General features: G+C 45.1%; 1 protein-coding gene across 2 annotated transcripts in view; it reads right to left on the reverse strand.

Annotated features, from left to right (window-relative positions):
* Positions 1 to 848: 848 nt before the first annotated feature.
* Positions 849 to 19,691, reverse strand: part of LRRC31 (leucine rich repeat containing 31) — a 115,917-nt gene continuing 97,074 nt past the window's right edge. The window contains exons 15-21 of one of the 2 annotated variants that reach the window (XM_072808021.1): positions 18,557 to 18,724; positions 15,081 to 15,248; positions 14,689 to 14,856; positions 13,591 to 13,758; positions 11,217 to 11,384; positions 6,896 to 7,063; positions 849 to 2,226 (exon numbers count right to left, since the gene is read on the reverse strand). In XM_072808021.1, the coding sequence (XP_072664122.1) occupies positions 1,895 to 2,226; positions 6,896 to 7,063; positions 11,217 to 11,384; positions 13,591 to 13,758; positions 14,689 to 14,856; positions 15,081 to 15,248; positions 18,557 to 18,724 (1,340 nt within the window). In that variant the 3' untranslated portion in view covers positions 849 to 1,894. The remainder of the gene's footprint in view (positions 2,227 to 6,895; positions 7,064 to 11,216; positions 11,385 to 13,590; positions 13,759 to 14,688; positions 14,857 to 15,080; positions 15,249 to 18,556; positions 18,725 to 19,691) is intronic. The other variant, XM_072808022.1, reaches the window with a different exon arrangement.

Here is a 19,691-nt window from a genome sequence, read left to right on the forward strand (position 1 = left end):
TGAGGCTTGACCTCATGACCCCGAGATCAAGACTCCTATGCTCTTCTGACTGAGCCAGCCAGGTACCCCGACAACTTTACATTTTGAAATAGAGACTCACAAAAATATCCAAAGAAATGGACAGGGAGGTTCGTGCACCCTTCGCTCTCCCTCAGCGTTGACATCTCGCATGACTCTAAGACAATACCAAAACCAGAAAATTTACATTGGTGCCATCAACTGGGCTTTTTCAGATCCCATCAGTTGTAGGAACACTTTGTGTGTGTGTGTGTGTGTGTGTGTGTAGTTCAATGCAGTTTTGCCACATGTAGCTTTACGTAACCAACGCAAGTCTCCCTGTGCTACTCCTTTTAGTCACACCTACCATCTACCCCATCTCCCGGTCCCTAACCTTTTTTCCCCAGCTCTATAATTTTGTTATTTCAGGGAAGTCATATAAATGGAATCTCATATGTGTAGCCTTTGGGGATTGGCTTTTTAACTCAGCATAACTCAAAGTCCATCCACATTGTCACATGCATCAATTTGTTGCTGAGCAGTATTGCCTAGTTTCATAGTTTAATCATTCACCCACTGAAGGATATTGGTCTGTTTCTGGTTTTTGGTTAGTTGTTCATAGATTTTGCCTATGTCATATAAACACAAGAGCATAGGTGCTCATGGAATTCACGGGAATGCCCAGAGAATGAAGAATACCACAATTCCCTAAAACAACCCCATGTACATGACCCAAAAGTTCCTCATCCTGATGACCTTCTTTTGGAGTAATATTAATTTCAAATCCTACGTATCGTTCAAGCAACGATTGCAATATAAATTACCAGTGTAGCAACAAGAAACCAAACATAATTTGCCCAAAGTGTGTCAGAATAGAAATGTGTAAAAAAAAAAAAAAAAAGAATAGAAATGTGTGAGCAAACATTTCTGCTGTGCAATGAGTTTCATGCTCCTGCAACAGATAACCCAAAATTTCTAAAATCACTTAGAGCAAGACAAAGACCTTAATAAATCAGATAGGTTTTACAGAGAATATTCCATGCCAAAAAAATGCCCAGAGGGTAATGTTCCCTTATTTTAATAATAGAAAATTTTACTTTATTTTAATAAGATGTGTTTTTGATACTGGGTTTCAATATTTTTGACCACTTTTTTTACCAAGATGCAGATATCTGTGACCATTTCTAGTGTTCATGGTTTATATCTGAGATAAAAAGCACCAGAACATAAAACAATAAACCGTGGAAGGGTACGCTTGCTGCTACAAATGCACATAGATCATATTAAGACACATATAATAGTAAAGATAGTGTGAAACTGTCATAGCTAGTGCCTTTCACATTAGAATTTCACACACATACACACTCACTCACACTTATATTTAGAACATTTATCATGTAGGAAAAAAGGCAGAAAATTCCAGGGCAAGAAAAAAAAGGAAACGTATTACCAAAATCTAAACATTTTTGGCAGGCCTTCTACACAGTGAGTGAACTATACATCCAAAATAAATGGAAGTCCATGGAGGCAGGGCATCCTTGTCATTAGAGAGTAAAATCGTGCTTAGATTACTAGATACATATTTACAACGCTTTTTTTTTTAAGATTTTATTTACTTGTTCATGAGAGATACAGAGAGAGAGGCAGAGACACAGGCAGAGGGAGAAGGAGGCTCTATGCAGGGAGCCTGATGTGGGACTCGATCCCAGGACTGCAGGATCACACCCTGAGTCAAAGGCAAGACGCTCAACCACTGAGCCACCCAGGCGTCCCTTTACAACGCTTTTGTAACATGGGGCCAACCAAACAGCCCAGAAGCTGACACTCTGATTACACTGAATGAATGAATCTCATTCATGTTTTTTCCTATAGCGTAGTGACGCCTTGGGAGGCCACCCTACTGACCCTCGCCCAGGTCAAAGTGAATGCTGCCTCTGTGATCTTGCTGAAAATGTTCTAGTTCTTCCTCCTGTGAGGTGGGGAGGATCCATCTTTTCATGCCTATCTCAGTGATCTTGGAAAGTTTGGCGACAGCACGTAACAAGTGTCTAAACCAGCGTCCGCAATCCCGGGAGGTTGAGGGCCGAAGGCTGATATCCAGCTCGCTTAGCTCTTTGAGGAACACCACGTTTTGGCAGAAGATGGCCCATCCTGCATCACAGATGCTGTCGTTATAGCTCAGGTCGAGCTTCTGCAGCTTGGCCAGATGACCCGCCTGTATCACCGATGCTGAAAAATAAAATGACACCGAATGCTAAAATACGAGGACACTTTCCCCAGTGGCTGTTTGCCGCTTCCAGTAACACAGTAGTTCCAAGATTAGTGATGACAAGACTGGTGGTTCCTAAGGATTTGTTACTGGCTAGCAGCTTTATCCAGGATGTCTGAAGTCACTTTAGGACCCAAGCCCACGTACAGCTTGAGGACTGTTTTTTTCCTTTCCAAATCCCACCCCAAAGAATATCTTTTTTGTCAAGTTTCTGTTCTTGGCTCCACTAGAGTTCCCAGCCCTGCCTGCAGACTCTAATTCAATGTGGGGAGTGGTGGCTCGCTGGCTTTAACCGAGGACCATTTGTCAAAGGTCCTCTTGCTGTTTGATGCTGTTGAATTGTCCACTGCTCACTCCACCATTCTTCATTCAGCAAGTATTTAACTGAGCACCTTTCACGTGCAAGATACACCTGGGTGATTTCTAAGTCACCTTAGGGACCTCCAGTTCATAGGACACTTCTCCCTTTGAGGAGCACACATCGCAGTACTACTAAAAGGGCACCTGCTAAATAGTAGTTGGTGATGAAGCTGAGAAAAGAGAGTCACAGGTGTGAGAGGAGCTAGGAGAGGCGCCCAAAGCAAGCCGCGCGTGCTTCCCTTGCCAGCAAATGCAGGCCTGGACTAGAGATCAGACGAGCGACACAGGGTCTCAGAGTTGGCAGGGGCCTCGGAGGTCTCCTCACTCAGCCTCCATGTCAGTGACCCGAGAGGACTCTGTCACAGCCTCCCTACTGGTGACCAGCCGGCTCCTGTCGGAAGCACCCCCCTCAGGTTGCACCAGCAAAGTGAGGTGGCTAAGGTAGTGCACACTTGGTAGACCACAGTACAGTGTACCCATAACTTCTATATGTACCGGGAAACCAGAAAATTTACTTGACTTGCTTTTTTTTTTTTTTTTTTGCAATATTTGCTTTATTGTGGTAGTTTGGAACCAACCCCATAATACCTCTGATATACGACTATATTTTGCTTATTTATCCTACAATATTATTGACTACAGTCTCTAAGCTATACTTTCCAACTGCGTGACTTATATATTTTTATACATCTTAGTTCCCTTTATCTATTTCACCCATTTGCCACCCACCTCCCCTCTGGTAACTATAAGTTTGTTCTCTGCATTAAGACTCTGTTTTTTGTCTTGTTTGTCTTGTATTTTTAGATTCCACATATAAATGAAATCATATAGTATTTGTCTTTCTCTGACTTATTTCACTCGGGATTATATCGTCTAAGTCCAACCATGTTGTCACAAATGGCAGAATCTCATTCTTAGGGCACCCGACCAGTTCAGTCCGTAGAGCATGTGACTTGATCTTGAGTTCAAGATCATTGAGGCGATGATCCCATCACTGGGTCGTAAGTTCAAGCCACATGTTGGGCACAGAGCTTACTTGAAAAATAAAGAAATAAAATGTGTGTATCAAAAAAAAACCAAACAAACAAACCTCTATTTTATGGCTAATACTCCAGTGTGTGTGTGTACCACGCTTTATCCATTTTTTTTCACTCTTTATCCATTGATCAATCTGTAGGCGCTTAGGTTACTTCCTTATCTTGGATATTGTAAATAATGCTGGTATAAAATAGGGGTGCATATATCTTTTCAAACTAGTGTTTTTGTTTTCTTTGGGTAAGTACTTGTGGTAGGATTACTGGATCATATGGTATTTCTATTTTTAATTTTTTGAGGAACCTCTCTTTGGTTTCCCACAGTGGCTGCACCCATTTACACTTCCACCCACAGTGCATGAGTGTTTCTTTTCCTCCACATCCTCTCCAACACTCGCTATTTCTTGTCTTTTTTTTTTAATCTTAGCCATTCTGACAGGTATGACACTTCATATTTTAAAGATTTTATTTTTAAGTAATCTCTACATCCAACATGGTGCTCAAACATACAACCCTAAGATCAAGAGTCACACGGTCTTCCACATGCCTGAGCCAGCCAGGCGCTCCCTTATTATGGTTTTGATTTGCATCTCCCTGATGATTATTGATGTTGAGCATCTTTTCAAGTGTCTGTTGGCCATCTGTATGTCTTCTTTGGAAAAATGTCTCTTCAGTTCCTCTGCCCATTTTGAAATTGAATCATTTGGGGTTTTTGGCATTGAATTATACAAATTCTTTATATATCTTGGATATTAATGCCTTATTGAATATATCATTTGCAAATATTTTCTCCCATTAAGTTGGCTTTTCATGTTTTTTGGTGGTTTCCTTCATTGTGCAAAAGCTTTTAATTTGTGTAGTTCCAGTAGTTTAATTTTGCTTTTTTTTTCCTTGCCCGAGGAGACATATCTAGAAAAATGTTGCTAAGGCTGATGTCAGAGAGATCACTGCCTATGTTTTCTTCCAAGAGTTTTATGGTTTCAGGTCTCACATTTAGGACTCTAATCCATTTAAAATTTTTGTGTGTGGTGTAAGAAAGTGGGTTCAGTTTTCCCAGCACCAGTCATTGAAGAGACTTTTTCCCATTGTTTTTTCTTGCCTCCTTTGTCAAGATTAGTTGCTCATATGAGCATAGATTTTTTTTCCCCTTGGGTCCTTCCTTGCTCTGTTCTGTTGATCTACATGTCTATTTTTGTGCCAGTATCATACTGTTTAGATAACTACAACTTTGTAGTATATCTTGAAATTGGGGATTGTGATACTTCTTCTTTTGTTCTTTTTCGTGATTGTTTGGCTATTCAGGATCTTCCATGGTTCCATACAAATTTTAGGATTATTTGTTCTAGTTCTGTGAAAAATGCTGTTGGTGTTTTCATAGGGATTGTATTAAACCTGTAGATTGCTTTGGGTAGTACGGACATTTTAACAATATTTGTTCTCCCAGCCCGTGAGCATGGACTATCTTTCCATTTGTTTTCAATTTCTTCCATCAGTGTCCTGTAGTTTCAGAGTATGGGTCTCTCACATCCTTGGGTAAGTTTATTCCTAGGTATTTTATTATTTCCGGTGCAATTGTAAATGGGATTATTTTCTTAAATTTCTCTTTCTGCTGTTTTATTATTAGTGTATAGTGTATAGGAATGCAACAGAATTCTGTATATTGATTTTGTATCCTGCAGCTTTCCTGAATTCATCAGTTCTAATAGTTTTTGGTGGCATCTTTAGGGTTTTCTAGATATAATATTAGGTCATCTGCAAATAGTGAAAGTTTTACTTCTTCCTTACCAATTTGGATGCCTTTTATTTCTTTTTCTTGTCTGACTGCTGTGGCTAAGACTTCTATGTTGAATCAAAGTAGCAAAAGTAAACATCTTTCTCTTGTTCCTGAGCTTAGAGGAAAAGGTCTCCATTTTTCACCACTGAGGATCATATTAGTTGTAGGTTTGACATATATGACTTTTATCACGTTGAGGTGTGTTACCTCTAATCACATTTTGTTGAGAGTTTTATGATGACTGAATATTGAATCTTGTCAAATGTTTTTTTCTGCATGTCCTGAGATGTTATATGATTTTTGAGATGATCATATTACTGTATTTTAAAGGAAATCCCAGACATAATTTTAACTTTCCTGTGCTGTTTGAATTTTCTAATCATGTGAGTATCCTAATTATTTCACTATTTTATACTTATTACATATTTTTAAAATCTGGGTAATAAGATCGTAGGCTATGGAAATACTTTTATAGTTTACTCTGAGAAAGTGCTGTTATTTATAAAAGAAAAAAATAAGCTACAGTGATTAGGAAATTCTTAAAGAACATTTGTTAAAATAATCCAAGCAATATAAAAGTGGCAGTAGCAACTGCACATAGTAATAGTACTTGTCAGTCACTAAAAATTTTTTGGAGGGGTGCTCATTGCTTTGGAGATCTGGTGGCTGATGTCTGCAGAGTGCTCAGATGTGGGTACAAGGGTAGATGAAAGACACAGATGTATTCTCCAATTCCCCGTTTCCAATGGGAAGTGGACAATACAGGGGTGATTTTAGGGGATTTTTAGGAAACGTATTATATCCTCTGGAATCCTGCAGTGCAAAAGCTATTCCTTATTCAAATCTCTTTCCATCTTTCTAAATTGACATGGAGAAAGGGTCAGATTGATGGTAGCATGTCTTTAAACCCTTCTCTTCCCCTTTTTCTAATAAAGAGAGAATGAACCTCTATTCTAAGCCTTCAGCTGGCAACAGTCTAATAACATCTGTCTATGAGAAGTGATACCCATATTTCAGTGATGGTGATGGTCAGTCTCCTGTTTAAATAAAAGCATTTAAGAGTCAATATAAAAAGAAAAAAGTAAGAGTGTGGGTGCCACGTGGACAGGGCAAACTTTGTGAAGGGAGATGCTAGGTTACTGAAGTCTGAGTGTCCCGGAGGTGTCCTGGAGCTGCACAGGACACAAGACTGTCCTGTGTGGGGAAGGTGAGGCGCTGACGTTGGGATGACCCACTGCGGTGTCTATGCCCATCGCTCCCTCTGTGGAAGCCCCCCCCCCCTCCCCCCCGCCCCTGTCTTCCTGGCTCTGGAACCGCCCTTATGCATTTTCACCCTTATCTCTCCTAAGCAGAGAGAAGGGAAGGTGTGCAGAGGGCTCCGCCGGAGGCCTTGCTGCGCTCCCACCTCCCTCATCGGGCTCCCGTGCCCACCGGACTGCGCGGGGACCAGTAGGTACAAACCCAGGAGGGCCACGTCCTCCGTCACCAGGGCACAGCTGCTCAGTCTCAGCACTCGAAGGGCCGCCAGGAACTTCAGCATTTCCAGAAGCAGCTTCAGGTTGCCACCAACACATTTATTCCAAGAAAGGTCGACCATTTCCAGAGCAGGCAGGTAGGTGGAGGCTTCGGCTAAAATTGATAACAGAACAGCGATCACTTAGGCTTCCCTCTTTGGAACTGAGGAACCTGGGGCAGCAGAGGACTGTAACTGAGATAAGGAAGCTGCGGAGACCGTTTTCTTTTGCCTGAAATTCATGACCACAACCTAAGTTGTCTATTTTTATTGGGCAGAAATGTTGGAAACTTTAGAAAAGTAAAACTCGATTAAGTGGAAATCACAACCAGCTGGGATTTTTCTCCTTTGGTTCCCATCGAAGAGGAGGAAGAGGCAAAGGATTTGGACAGTTGGTGGAGATTTCCAGAACGTGTCCTGGTTTTACATATTCCCGGGTAGGTCGTGGCTGAAGCTCAGCGCCGAGGGCCAAACCTGCTCAGGACTGAAATACCAAAGCATGTCTGCGCCTCCCTCCCTGCAGCTACAGAGACAAGGCGGGAACTAGTGAATTCTGGAGAGATTTTAAAAGGAGATTGAAAGAGGTTCTACTTAATTCTCAATTACTCCAATGTTGAAATTAACCCAACTTATTCCCTAGATATAGTTAATTATGCTTTAATTCCACTCTTCTTTCTAAAGAATAACAAGTGTTATTCTTTAGAAAGGGCAAATATATATCGGTTTATAGTATCTAATAAGGGGATCCCAGGGCACCTGGGGAGCTCAGTGGTTGAGCATCTGCTCAGGTCGTGATCCCGGGGTCCTGGGATCAAGTCCCTCTCTGCCTCTCTCTCTCTGTGTCTCTCATGAATAAATATATAAAATCTTAAAAAGAAAAAATGCCTCCGACCTGCATGGTACAGAGACTTATGAATAAGAAATGGAATTTTTCTTCTAAAAGTGATGTGGAGAAATCTATGTTTACTTGATTTACTTCTTTTTGTTTGTTTGTTTTTGAGAGTGAGAGTACAGGCATGTAAGGAGGGCGGGGCAGAGGGTGAGGGCGCATCCTAATCAGGCTCAGGCCCAGCAGGGAGCCGACACAGGGCTCAATCGCATGACCCTGAGATCATGACCTGAGCCAAAATCAAGTCAGACGCTTAACTGACTGAGCCACCCAGGCGTCCCTACTTGATTTACTTCTTAATTCAAATTGAATGATAGGTTTATTTCAGATGATATAATTTAATGTAATACCTACTTGATGATGATTCATTATGCAGCAGTAATTGGGAAGAGCTCTATCTTCTGATCGCAGAAGACACAAAATTAAAAACAAAAATTTCTTTAAAAAATATCCAGCTTTGAGGGGCTCCTGAGTGGCTCAGGGGTCAAGCATCCGCCTTCGGCTCAGGGCGTGATCCCGGGGTCCTGGGATCGAGTCCCACATGGGGCTCCCTGCATGGAGCCTGCTTCTCCCTCTGCCTATGTCTCTGCCTCTCTGTCTCTCTCATGAATAAATAAATAAAATCTTCAAAAAATATATATCCAGCTTCTTCCAACTAGAGGCATCATGTTGTCTCTAAATTTATTTTTTTGTAGAACTTCCCTAAATGGACATTATCCTGAGCAGTGGAATGTATCGTGTGTGTGTATGTGTGTGTGTGTGTGTGTTTGGGTTTACCTAATCATTTTGGGGATTACAGACTCCTTTGAAAAGTTTGTTTACTTGCTTAACTAATATGCAGAAATACCTAAAATGTGGTTAAGGCTGTGCAGTGAAGATACATACAAGCCTTGCCTTCCAGGAGGTTTATAAAATGGGGGAAATAGATACATTGAGAAAAAACACACAAATAAATACATTCTTACAAATTCTAATAAAGGCTATAAAAAAAGATACAGGGGATCCTAATTTAGATCAGAGAGGCGGGCAGCCCGAGTGGCTCAGCAGTTTAGCGCCGCCTTCAGCCCAAGGCCTGATCCTGGAGACCAGGATCGAGTCCCACATCAGGCTCCCTGCATGGAGCCTGCTTCTCCCTCTGCCTGTGTCTCTGCCTCTCTCTCTCTCTGTACCTCTCATTAACAAATAAATAAAATCTTAAAAAAAAAATTTAGATCAGAGAGGCTGTCTTAACAGGGAGCATTTACACTGAGACCTGAAGTCAGAGCCTCCCAGGAAGGAACAGGAGGTAGGCAGGGGTGGGAGACATTCCATCCAGAGAACAGGAAGGCCTGGAGAGGAGGGAGAGCTCAGAGAGGGGAAGGAACCAAAAGAAACCAGCTGAGACTGGTTCAGGGAGCAAGGGGGAGAGTGGCCGAGAGGTCCTGGGGCCACATCACCTGAGGCCTTTTAGGCCCCCTGGAGAAATATGGATTTTACGAGGGATGCTATGGGCTGCCATGGTGTCTTTTTAAACTGGGTAGTGATAAGATCCAATTTACTTTGTAAATGAAATGGATAGATTCTCTCCCCATAGTTAATATTAACAACTAATGTTCACTGAGCATTTACTATGTGCCAGGCACCTTTCCAAGAACTTTACAGGTGTCAGCACATTTAATTATTACAACCCCACGAAGTATCTATTACTATTCCATTTTACATTTTACAGACAGAGATGTTAAGTATCTCAGGTCACAAGAGCCGAGCCAGGACTGGAGTTTTAGGCAATCTGACAGCAGGTGCTGTGGAGCCAGAGAATGTACCACCCGCGTCCCCCGCAAAGTAACCACAGTCGACTTTGGGGAGTTCACAGCCCCCTCCCCCAGGCGCAGCCCCCCACGGACCCTCTGACCCAGGTGAAGAACTCCAGATCTGAAAGGTACATATCTTGCAGCTTTTCCCCATCCAGATGTGGGGACAAGACGAGCAATGCTGTGAGAGGGGTGGGCGTAGTTCACAGCAGGGACCAAGTCTGTGCGGCTGAACAAAGTACTTGGGCCAAAAGGGGGACGAGTGTGCCCTAACTACAGAGTTTTTGGAAGTCGAAGAGAATTATATGCATTCATTTCTGTTAACAGATATTAATAACTAGCTTACTTTATTGATAGGACATATTTATTTCATGAGTCATAGCCCATAAAACAATTCATTTTTCATGAAGTGTCAGCTGGCATATAACACCCGAGCATTAGAGAGGAGCACTCTGTTTTCATCCTCATCCAGGGAGCACCAGGATGCAAGCCTGCTGGCCTGCGTGTGTACCTAAAAACAGAGTTGACCAGCCAGGCCGGAGGCTGCAACCCCCAAAAGGTTTCCTTGCAAGGTTGGTTGGTACCTGGGAATTTGGGGTTTAGACGTGTTGCAACCATTCCTTACCTAGTACGAGTGGCTTGCTGAGCCTAAACTGTGTGTCTACCCGTTATATGGCTTACGCTGCACACCTGCTTTCCTTCTGGGCCGGGAAACATGACCTGTGACGGCACGTGTCCCCAACAAAAGCCCCAGACGGAAGGCTCAGGGGAGCTTCTCTGGAAGGCATCATTTCCCACGTGTTGCCAGAAGTCGCCGGGACAGTGAAGGGTGTCCTGCGTGACTCCACTGGTGGAGGCCTCTTGGAAGCTTGTAGCTGGCTTCCTCTACACTTCGCGCCACTCACCGTTCCCTTGGCTGATTTTGCTTTGTATCCTTTGGTTGTAAGAAATCGCAGCAGTGAGTAGTACAGTGATACGCTGAGAGCTGTGAGTCTTCCTAGGGAATCTCTGAACTGAAAGGTTGTCCTGGGACCCCCTCCCCCCCCACAATGCTCTCCACCTGGGTGGTGAATTCTGTAAAATGACGCAAAGTCCTGTGCCTCAAAACATCTCCCTCTCCTTGCAGATGATGTTCTTGCCCCCGAAGAGACAGACATTCCAGATTCTGTAGCCCCTTGACCAAGGCCAGACTGCATCCGTGACCTCAAGCAGGTCCAGAGTCCTAGACAGGACAACGAATCCTGCCAGAAAGTAGGTGCTGGGCAGTCAGCTAGGCTCGCACACTAGTGATTGCCTCAGTTTCCCCGCAGACTCCCGGCAGCCCGGTTTGTGCTGGCACCTGGAGAAACCTGGACCTCCAGAGTTGGCTGCATGCACTTTGGATTTTTAATGTTCAATTCGCAAATGCCAGAATCATTCATCTGGCCTTCAGAAGGCCACTTTTAAGAGAGCACATTTCCTGAAAAGCAGACAAATTGGTGCTTCATGGTTTTGCCTGTGGCTGAGTGTAGGGATGAAATTCCTGTGTAGGGAGTATGTGTTCTCACGTGTTGCTGTACGTGCCTGCGGGGGCCTGGCGAATTCTCTTACCCAGGGCGGTGAAGGTCTCGCTCTCCAAAGCACAACCGTTGACCAGTAAGGACCTCAGGGCCGGCAAGAATCGGAGTCGGCTGAGTAGGTTTTCAGAAGAGCTGCCCATCTTTCTGTTGGCAGATAAATCCAACTCTTGAAGTCTCGACAGTAAAGGGATTACCTGGGCTGTTAAAATGTCAGCAGTGACACGTTTGAGGCTGATTATGTGGGTCCCACAATCCCCTCCCTTGCACAACCTTACACACACACACACACACACACACACACACACACACACACACCAGCTACGCTTGGGCTGCTTCCAAGCCTCTCTCCAAGCTAGACATTAGGAGCAAAGGCCTTGGATGCAGAACCGGGTTCTCGTCCTGCCTCTGCTGCTAAAGAACTGTGGGATTTCAGGAAAGTGACTTCACTTCTCTCAACCTCAGTTATCGTAATAACAACAATAATAACAGTACTTCGCAGGGTCATTGGGAAGGTCAAATGTCCTGGTATATGGAAGGTACTTGGTACATTGCCTGACACACATTAGCTGCTCAATTAGTGCTCGATACCATCATTCTTTTCTCTGAATAAAGTACTGAGTATGAGGGAGGCAGTGAAGTCAGGCAGTCAGGACCGATGGCTGTCGGTGACAGTGCTGGCGTGGTGGCCTGAGGGCCCTGCGGGGCCAGGAGCCACCCCTGCCTCCCCGTCTTCCTGCTACCTTTCCTGCCTGCAGGCCTTTGCCCTGGCTCCTTCCGGTGTGGGAAATGCTGGGGTCTCTGTGGGGCTGGCTCAAGTCCTCAGAGCCTTCCAGGGCCCCCCGAGCCACATCACCCCTCGGCCACTATCAGATCACCCTAGCAGAGGTGAGCTCTGTGTGTGAGGCCCGCTTCCTGCCCAGAGTGTGCAGCAGAATCTAGGCCACGGGAGGCATGGACATTTGTGGAAGGCGGGGGAAGGAGGATGGGAAGGCAAGAAAGGCAGGCAGGTGGGATCCCAGCGGAGGTAACCGCTTCTTCCCCTTGCAGCCCCCCTAGCACTCTGCTCTTCACCATGCGGTTGGTTTATGTCCGCCCTACCAGGCTGGGGCTCCTGACGGTGACTTTCCCTTAGCCGGTGGCACAGTGCCTCGTACCATTAGATGATTAATCAAAAGCTGTTGGCTAGGGGCGCCTGGGTGGCTCAGTGGTTGAGCGTCTGCCTTTGGCTCAGGGTGAGATCCCAGGGTCCTGGGATCGAGTCCCACATGGGGCTCCCTGCTGAGTAGGGAGCCTGCTGCTCCCCCTGCTGTGCTAGTAAGTAAGTAAATAAATAAATAAACAAATAAATAAATAATTCGTCAAATAAATAAATAAAATCGTTAACAAAAAAAGGCTGAACTATTCTCAGTTTTCAAATAGTTGGGAGCCTAAAATGTCATTTAGCAGGTCTAACATACAGATGTTAGACCTAAGAACCTATTTTATTGTTCTCCTTCCCAAATGGTACTAAAAACAACTAAAAAATTCCTTTACTCCTGTTCTTAACTCATTGATTGATGCATCCAATCATATTCAGCAAGCATTTCCTGGGTGCCGGCTGGGTGCCAGCCCCTGTACCTGACCAAAGGAGAGACCTGGAGGTGCTCCTTCAGTGGGGCCCATGATCCGGAGAGGGAGCAGGGACGAAGGCCCCAGGGACAGAAGGTCAGCACAGACAAGGGCCGGGGTGATGTCGAGGGGGGAAGGGCTAGCGAATGAGGTCGGAAGGGCAGAGAGGGAACAGGGAGACCGTTTGGACTTGCGACAATCTGGGCATGAGATGACAGTGGCCCGGACCAGGGTAGCAGAGGTCTAGAGGGTGACCTGGGGTCAGATTCGGGAGGCATTTTGAAGGTTCATTGTGGCCACAGAAGGGATAAAGCCCTCGGCCCCAGGCTGTGCGTGTGCTGTTCGTTGTGGGCAACGGCATTTCTCTAGCACGTGCCTTAATTGCAGGATTGTGCCGACTGTGCAAAGCAAGTGTAGGCACCTGAGGTCATAATGGACCCCCCAGGCACCCCCCCAAATTCTTCTGTGATTTCATTTGTATCTCAGGGGCTTGACTTCACTTTTGGCTATAAAACAGAGTCATTTCGAAACAGCAACAAACACATATTCAAAATTTCTCCGCCAAGTGCCACGTCCATCGTCTACAGACCCGCGCGGGAGGAGCTTAGACTCCCCGGCGTTACGGGGCACCTCGTCGTGCCGAATACAAGACTGGGGCATTCACTGGGCTTTTAGGACTTGACGCCTTTGAGGACTTCATAAACACCAAGTTTAGGGGGACACCCCAGATTTGCCAAGTTCCAAACCTCTACTGAGGTTCCAAAAGCCCTTCCTTGGGCCCCGCGGTTCACACTTACTCAGAGACGCCACGTCGGCGGCCGTTAGCGAGCACTGGTGAAGATCCAGGACTTCTAGATGCTCCAGCGCGGCCAGCTGAGCTGAGGAGTCTTCAAAACCTCCACCCAGCTCCTTGTTGCAGGAAAGGTCTAAGTTCTTCAGTTCACACAAGTACCGAAAAGCAGCATCTACGAAGAGAGTCAGTAGTAGAGAGTCATTCTGACAGGTTATAGGGTGGGAGGCAGGCGTGGAGGGGAGTGGGCAGGTGTGTAGGAGGAAGATCGAGAAGGCACACTGGGTTGAGAAAAGCCAAGACGGAGGCAGAACTTTAGACTTCCTGCCAACTGGCCCTCTTTGGACTTGACAGTGGCTTCAAACACACGCCCCGCACACTCTGATCTGCACAGAGCGCCAAGGCCTTTGGTAGGACCCTGCAACTGATGGTGCTCCCCCTCCTACCCTGGAGCACTGGCATTTCACAGAATCCTAGGCTCGCTCACACTGCCAGCGAGAAGGATATTATGGGCTCTGAAAGTCAGAGGGGAAAACACAATTTCATTTCATGTTCTCCCTACAGATGCCACTGATGCTATTCTTTTATCTGTACCAAGTCCTTCCTACTAACTGAGCATAAAATAATGCTGACATTTTCCAAAGCAAGGGGGAAATGGAGAGCTTTAGGAGCACGAGTAACTTTTCTTTTGCCCAGTGTCTATCTCAAACCCAAAATAGCCTGGCCTTTTCAGAGGCAGCCATTTTAAAAGGTTATTTTTATAATCATGGAAGCATACCCTTGCCATAAAAGATTTAGAGAAGAATAAGACAAAGAAGATATAAATTGCCCATAATCTTATATTTTGTTGAATTTTCTAACAGCTTAAAAAATTAAATATAGGGACGCCTGGGAGGCTCAGTGGTTGAGCATATGCCTTCGGCTCAGATTGTGATCCTGGGACCGAGTCCCATATTAGGCTCCCTGCAGGGAGCCTGCTTCTCCCTCTGCCTACGTCTCTGCCTCTCCCTGTGTGTCTCTCATGAGTAAATAAATAAGATAAAATAAATTGAATATAAACTAAAATGACACATGCATATAAAAACCTCAGTTGTTGCTAACTCACCCAATAGTCGGACACTGTCTTGTGATAATCCACATGAATGCAACTTCAGTACTTTCAGATTTGAGGTACTTCTTAACCCCTGAGCAATACTGTTCAGACTGGCACCGATGTTTCTGTTAATGGAAAGATCAAGTACTTCGAGATTTTGCATCATGGGCAGCAAGTCACCTAGAGGGAGGTGAATCCAAACAAGAAGAGCAACTCAGTAAAAATGCAGGGTGTGAATGTTAGGGCAAGAGGGGGGCAGCCTCCTGTGACCCTGGGGGGTACAGTGAGCCACTCTTCCAACTCAGGGTAAGAGAAAGCACAACCCACGTTGACTCTCAGGCTGCCTCATCATGGGGCCTGTTCACATTAATTTTCTGGAAAGGACTCTTCCAAATTCCACTTACCCACAAAGGTCCCATCTTCTGATGTGAGGTCACAATCCACAAGCTCAAGCGTGTGTATTCTACTCCCTTTTTGGAACTTCTGGAGGATCAGAGGCAAGTTTCCTCCCACCCTACTGTTCCAGGACAAGCTCAGCTCCTCCAGTTCAGGTATTGCCTCGAGTGCTTCTCCTGTTACAAAACAGCCCAAAGACTGGGTTGACTGCTGACCCACAGAGCAGGGGACCCACTTCAAAATCAGTACAACCATTACCATGGGATAATAATGGCTGGGCCAGGGACTGGTTGGGGGCAGAGGAACAAGGCAAAGAAAAGGACCCAGCTGCTACCTGTTCCCAGCAGGGTGAGCCTCTATATCTACAGGCACAGCAGTTCTGGTCCCTCCAAAATTCAGAAGCCACACCCATGTGCGAAAATCACTGTAGCAAAAACTCCACCTGTCAGTAGGGAGGTTTCACGGAGTTATTTCTGTGGTAGCAAATATTTGTACTATTCCAGCTAACTTTCTCTCCTCCACCTTGCCTGGGGCCAGCATCGTGGGGAAGCTAGGCCAGGGGATGAGGTGGGGCAGACAGGGCGCCGGCTGCCACAGGGGTGAAGCTCACTTTGACATCAAGAGTATCACATGCAACTGAACAGAGCGCTGCAGAGAACAGGTCACACCGCACAAGGGGCTGGCAGCTGGTAGCAGGCGTGCAGCCCTGGGGGGGTAGAGGAGGATGGGGGGGGCTTGGCATTTCGGAAACCCACCCGCCTGGGAGGCTGGGAGGGGACAGGGAAGCGACCAGGGGAAATCAGCCTTTGGGAATGGCCTCCACTACCTTGTGCAGAGCAGAGAGGCACCTGCATGGAAAATGCACTTTCTCAACGTGCAGAGTCAATCTCAACACTGGACAAGTAAGAGTATTGGAAAGTCCCCCGTGTCTTGAAGCCTCTTCTCCACTGTCCACTTCTGTGCCTGGATTACTTATTACCACTGGTTATTCACTGTGTGGACTCAGGTTTCAAGAGCCCAGGAGCCACATGTTTAAATGCGTGTTCTCCCAGCACGGGTGGCATTTTGTGTGCCATTGCCGGTCCATTGGGGTGGCTTTCTAAAGCCCTGAAGCATTCCCCAGGGTCAGAGACAGAGAGTACGTGGCCGATTAGCCCTGTCTGCAGCGTCCATGTCCTGGGCGGTCCTGCATCTATCATCCTACACTGAGCGACTGTAACAGGTACAATAATGTCAGAATGCCTCCTCATTTATGGTCTCTTCTCCTTAAGCCATTTACTCTCCCTGCACCCCATCTGCCATCAAGGCTAAGGGAAATCCCTTCTGATGGGGGAAGATGCAGAAGCCCCTCCAGAGAGGAGAGGGACTCTGGGAGAGGGGGCCGGTTACAAAACATCAAAGCAACAAAGATGCAGACCCTCTCCTGAACCGGGTAAGTTTAGAACAAGTCCCAAGGCAGAAATCCCAATTCTTGATTTCCTAAGGACAGAAGATCTCTCTTAAAAAAAAATAAAATAAAATAAAAAAATAAAAAAAAAGATTAATCCTAGAAAGTAAACAGACTACATTTTCTTTTCATGCCTGAGTAGCAGTGAGTTAAATTCGCAACTCCACTACACAACAACCAGCTGCTAACCAGTGGGGCTAAACTGATCACATAAAACCACTGCACGTTAATTCTGAATGAGGGAATAGAGAGAGGAGGAACTATCCACCGTTGGGCACATACTATGTGCCAGGCATGTAGTAAGTGCTTCACAGAAATTATTTAATCCTCACCATAGTTTTTTGAGGTTGATATCAAACCCTTTTCAGAGATGAGAGCTGAGGCTCAGGAAGGTTAAATAATTTGTCCATGGCCACAAAGCTAGCTGGAAGTGGGGGTTAGAATTTTGAACAAAGACCTGGGCAGCTCCAAGATGCATGGTGTTTCTCCGCTACAGGAAGGGTGGGCTGGGGGCATCAACTGACCCTGATTTTTCTACAGAGGGTTCCGAGAGAAGACATTTGACATGAATTGTGTTGTTTTTATAGAAATCTTTGCCGAGATGTAAATGCTCAAAACATGCCACTGAAATAAGACACGTCAGACCAAAAGAATTGTTAAAAATATGAATGGCATCCAAAACCAGCAAGGATTGTAATAAAAGAGTTGGGTTAGTAGCATGACACGTTTTATCCTACACTCTATGTCATTCTATGTTGGGTATATAACGTAATTGAGGCTCTAGTTCTATTTAAGGCATTGCTTTTAATGTAAAAATCTTGTTTTGATCCATTTTTTAAAATGAGAGTGGACGGCATCAGGGATACACAAGTGAAAAACACAACAAGATACTGCCTCACACCTGTCAGAATGGCTAAAATGTGCAAGTCAGGAAATGATGACGTCGGTGAGGATGAGGAGAAAGGGGAACTCTCTTGCCCTGGTGGTGGGAATGCAAGCTGGTGCAGCCACTCTGGAAAACAGTGAGGAGGTTCCTCAAAAAGTTGAAAATTGGGCTACCCTATGACCCAGCAATTGCACTACCGAGTTTTTACCCCAAAGACACAGGGGCACCTGCACCCCAACGTTCACAGCAGCAATGTCCACAATAGCCAAACTATGGAAAGAGCCCAGATGTCCACTGACAGATGAATGGGTAAAGAAGATGTGGTCTATATATACACAGTGGAATGCTACTCAGCCATCCAATAAAAAAGAACTCTTGCTATTTGCAATGACATGGATGGACTTAAAGGGTATTACACTTAGCAAAATAAGTCAATCAGAGAGAAAGACAATTATATTATCTCGCTCCTATGTGGAATTTAAGAAACAAAGCAGAGGATCATAGAGGAAGAGAGGAAAAAATAAAACAAGACACAATCAGAGAGGGAGACAAACATGAGAGGCCCTTAATCATAGGAAACAAACTGAGCATTGCTGGAGGGGGGGGGTGGGGCACAGGGTAACTGGGTGATGGGACATTGAGGAGGGCATGTGGGCATGTGATGTAATGAGCGCCGAGTGTTAATATAAGACTGATGAGTCACTGACCTCTACTTCTGAACCTGATAATACATTATATGTTAACTAATTGAATTTAAATAAAATTTTTAAAAAATAACATTGCATAATTTTTTTAAGTGGGAGCAGAAAAATTTAGAAGAGAATGTTGCAGAATTGGAAGATAATCATTACCTACCCCAACTCCTCAATTTCATAGACAAGCAACAGACTGAGAGTAAGCAAATTTGCCGAATTATCTCCATTTAAAATCCATGAGAGCAGGTGTCCATCTGGCCAGCCCTGTTCCCTTCTCTGTCCTGGGGCTTACCACAGTGCTAGGTACAGGCTACCCAGCTTTTTAGAAGTTATACAAGTGCTCAGCATGGCCTTCCATCACCCATGTGCTCTCATCCATGAGCACCCGAGGGGGTGTGACCCAGATAGTTTGCCCTTGACTCTTCAAAGCTGCTTCCAGGGAAGCATTCATCATACCCAGGGCTCGAACATCATCAGTGGTAAGTCTGCAACTTCCCAGCCTCAGGATTTTTAGCTTGCTGACAAGATGCATTTGCTGGGTGATTGAACGGAGGGTTCCGCCGACAAAATCATTCCAGGAAATATCCAGTGTTTCCAAGTCTGGGAGAAGAGGCAGCATGGCAACTGGAGGTGAACAAAAGAAAATATGGATTTGCATATGTAATGTGCAACTGGTAGTAAATAGGATCCAATGCCTATTGCCCTGTAAGAGAGAAGGGAGGCGTGGACGTGTTGACTTGCAGCAAAGCAGGGATCCCTCAGCCATGCAGTTGGAGAGACCATGATGTTTACATTTCCTACTTCCTAGGACATTTTCTATTTCTGCCAGATAAATGCACTCTAAAAATGCAGCAGTATCTTCATAAGATTTCACAGGAGCTCCTTTATTGGAGCAGAAATGGTAATTCTACTGTGACTACCGCTGTCACTGTGATATGTGGTCTAGTCCTTTTATTTTGCAAAACACTCTGAAGTCCCTCACCCCTTCATCCTATTGGATCCTCAGGCTGAGAGCCAGAGGAGTGCTGTGTTGGCCAGGATTGCTGAGATTGAGGGTACCTGTTACCCTTTCTTTATATCGTGATTACCTGGGTATCACCACCTTAAAAGGCGCCCCTTATATTTAAATAGACCAACATGTGGAGGGTTAGGCAGGCATGAAGCCTGACTGGAACCTTCTCTGAGTACCTGCCACTGCTCATTAAAATGAAGTTACTGGCTGTGAAAAAGATTCTCAAAGGCCATTTTTATCTCCTAAAGCAGCGAGACTCAAGAGTGGAAATGCCAACCTAGAGTGGGTAAAGCATCTTGGCTTGTTTGCTTTTAGATATCTGTCCTGAAGGTTAAGGGCAGCAGTCAGAAGTAGCAGCTCCAGACCTCCCAAAACTCTGAGGCCATGCTTAGGAGTGAAATTTGGTTTTGGTTTTTGGTTTTCACTAGCCTTCAATTTCAACTTGTTCACCAAAATCCTACCTTTATGAAGCATAAAAGTCTATTGAACACACTGAAAAGGAAAAAAAACAAAAACAAAAAACACCAAGATCGCTGGGGCCCGCTCTCAGAGACCCCAAGTCGGTGGTTTGGGTTGAAC

This window comes from Canis lupus, chromosome 31, assembly GCF_048164855.1.
Source record: "Canis lupus baileyi chromosome 31, mCanLup2.hap1, whole genome shotgun sequence".
In the NCBI taxonomy this organism is placed as follows: Eukaryota; Metazoa; Chordata; class Mammalia; order Carnivora; family Canidae; genus Canis; species Canis lupus.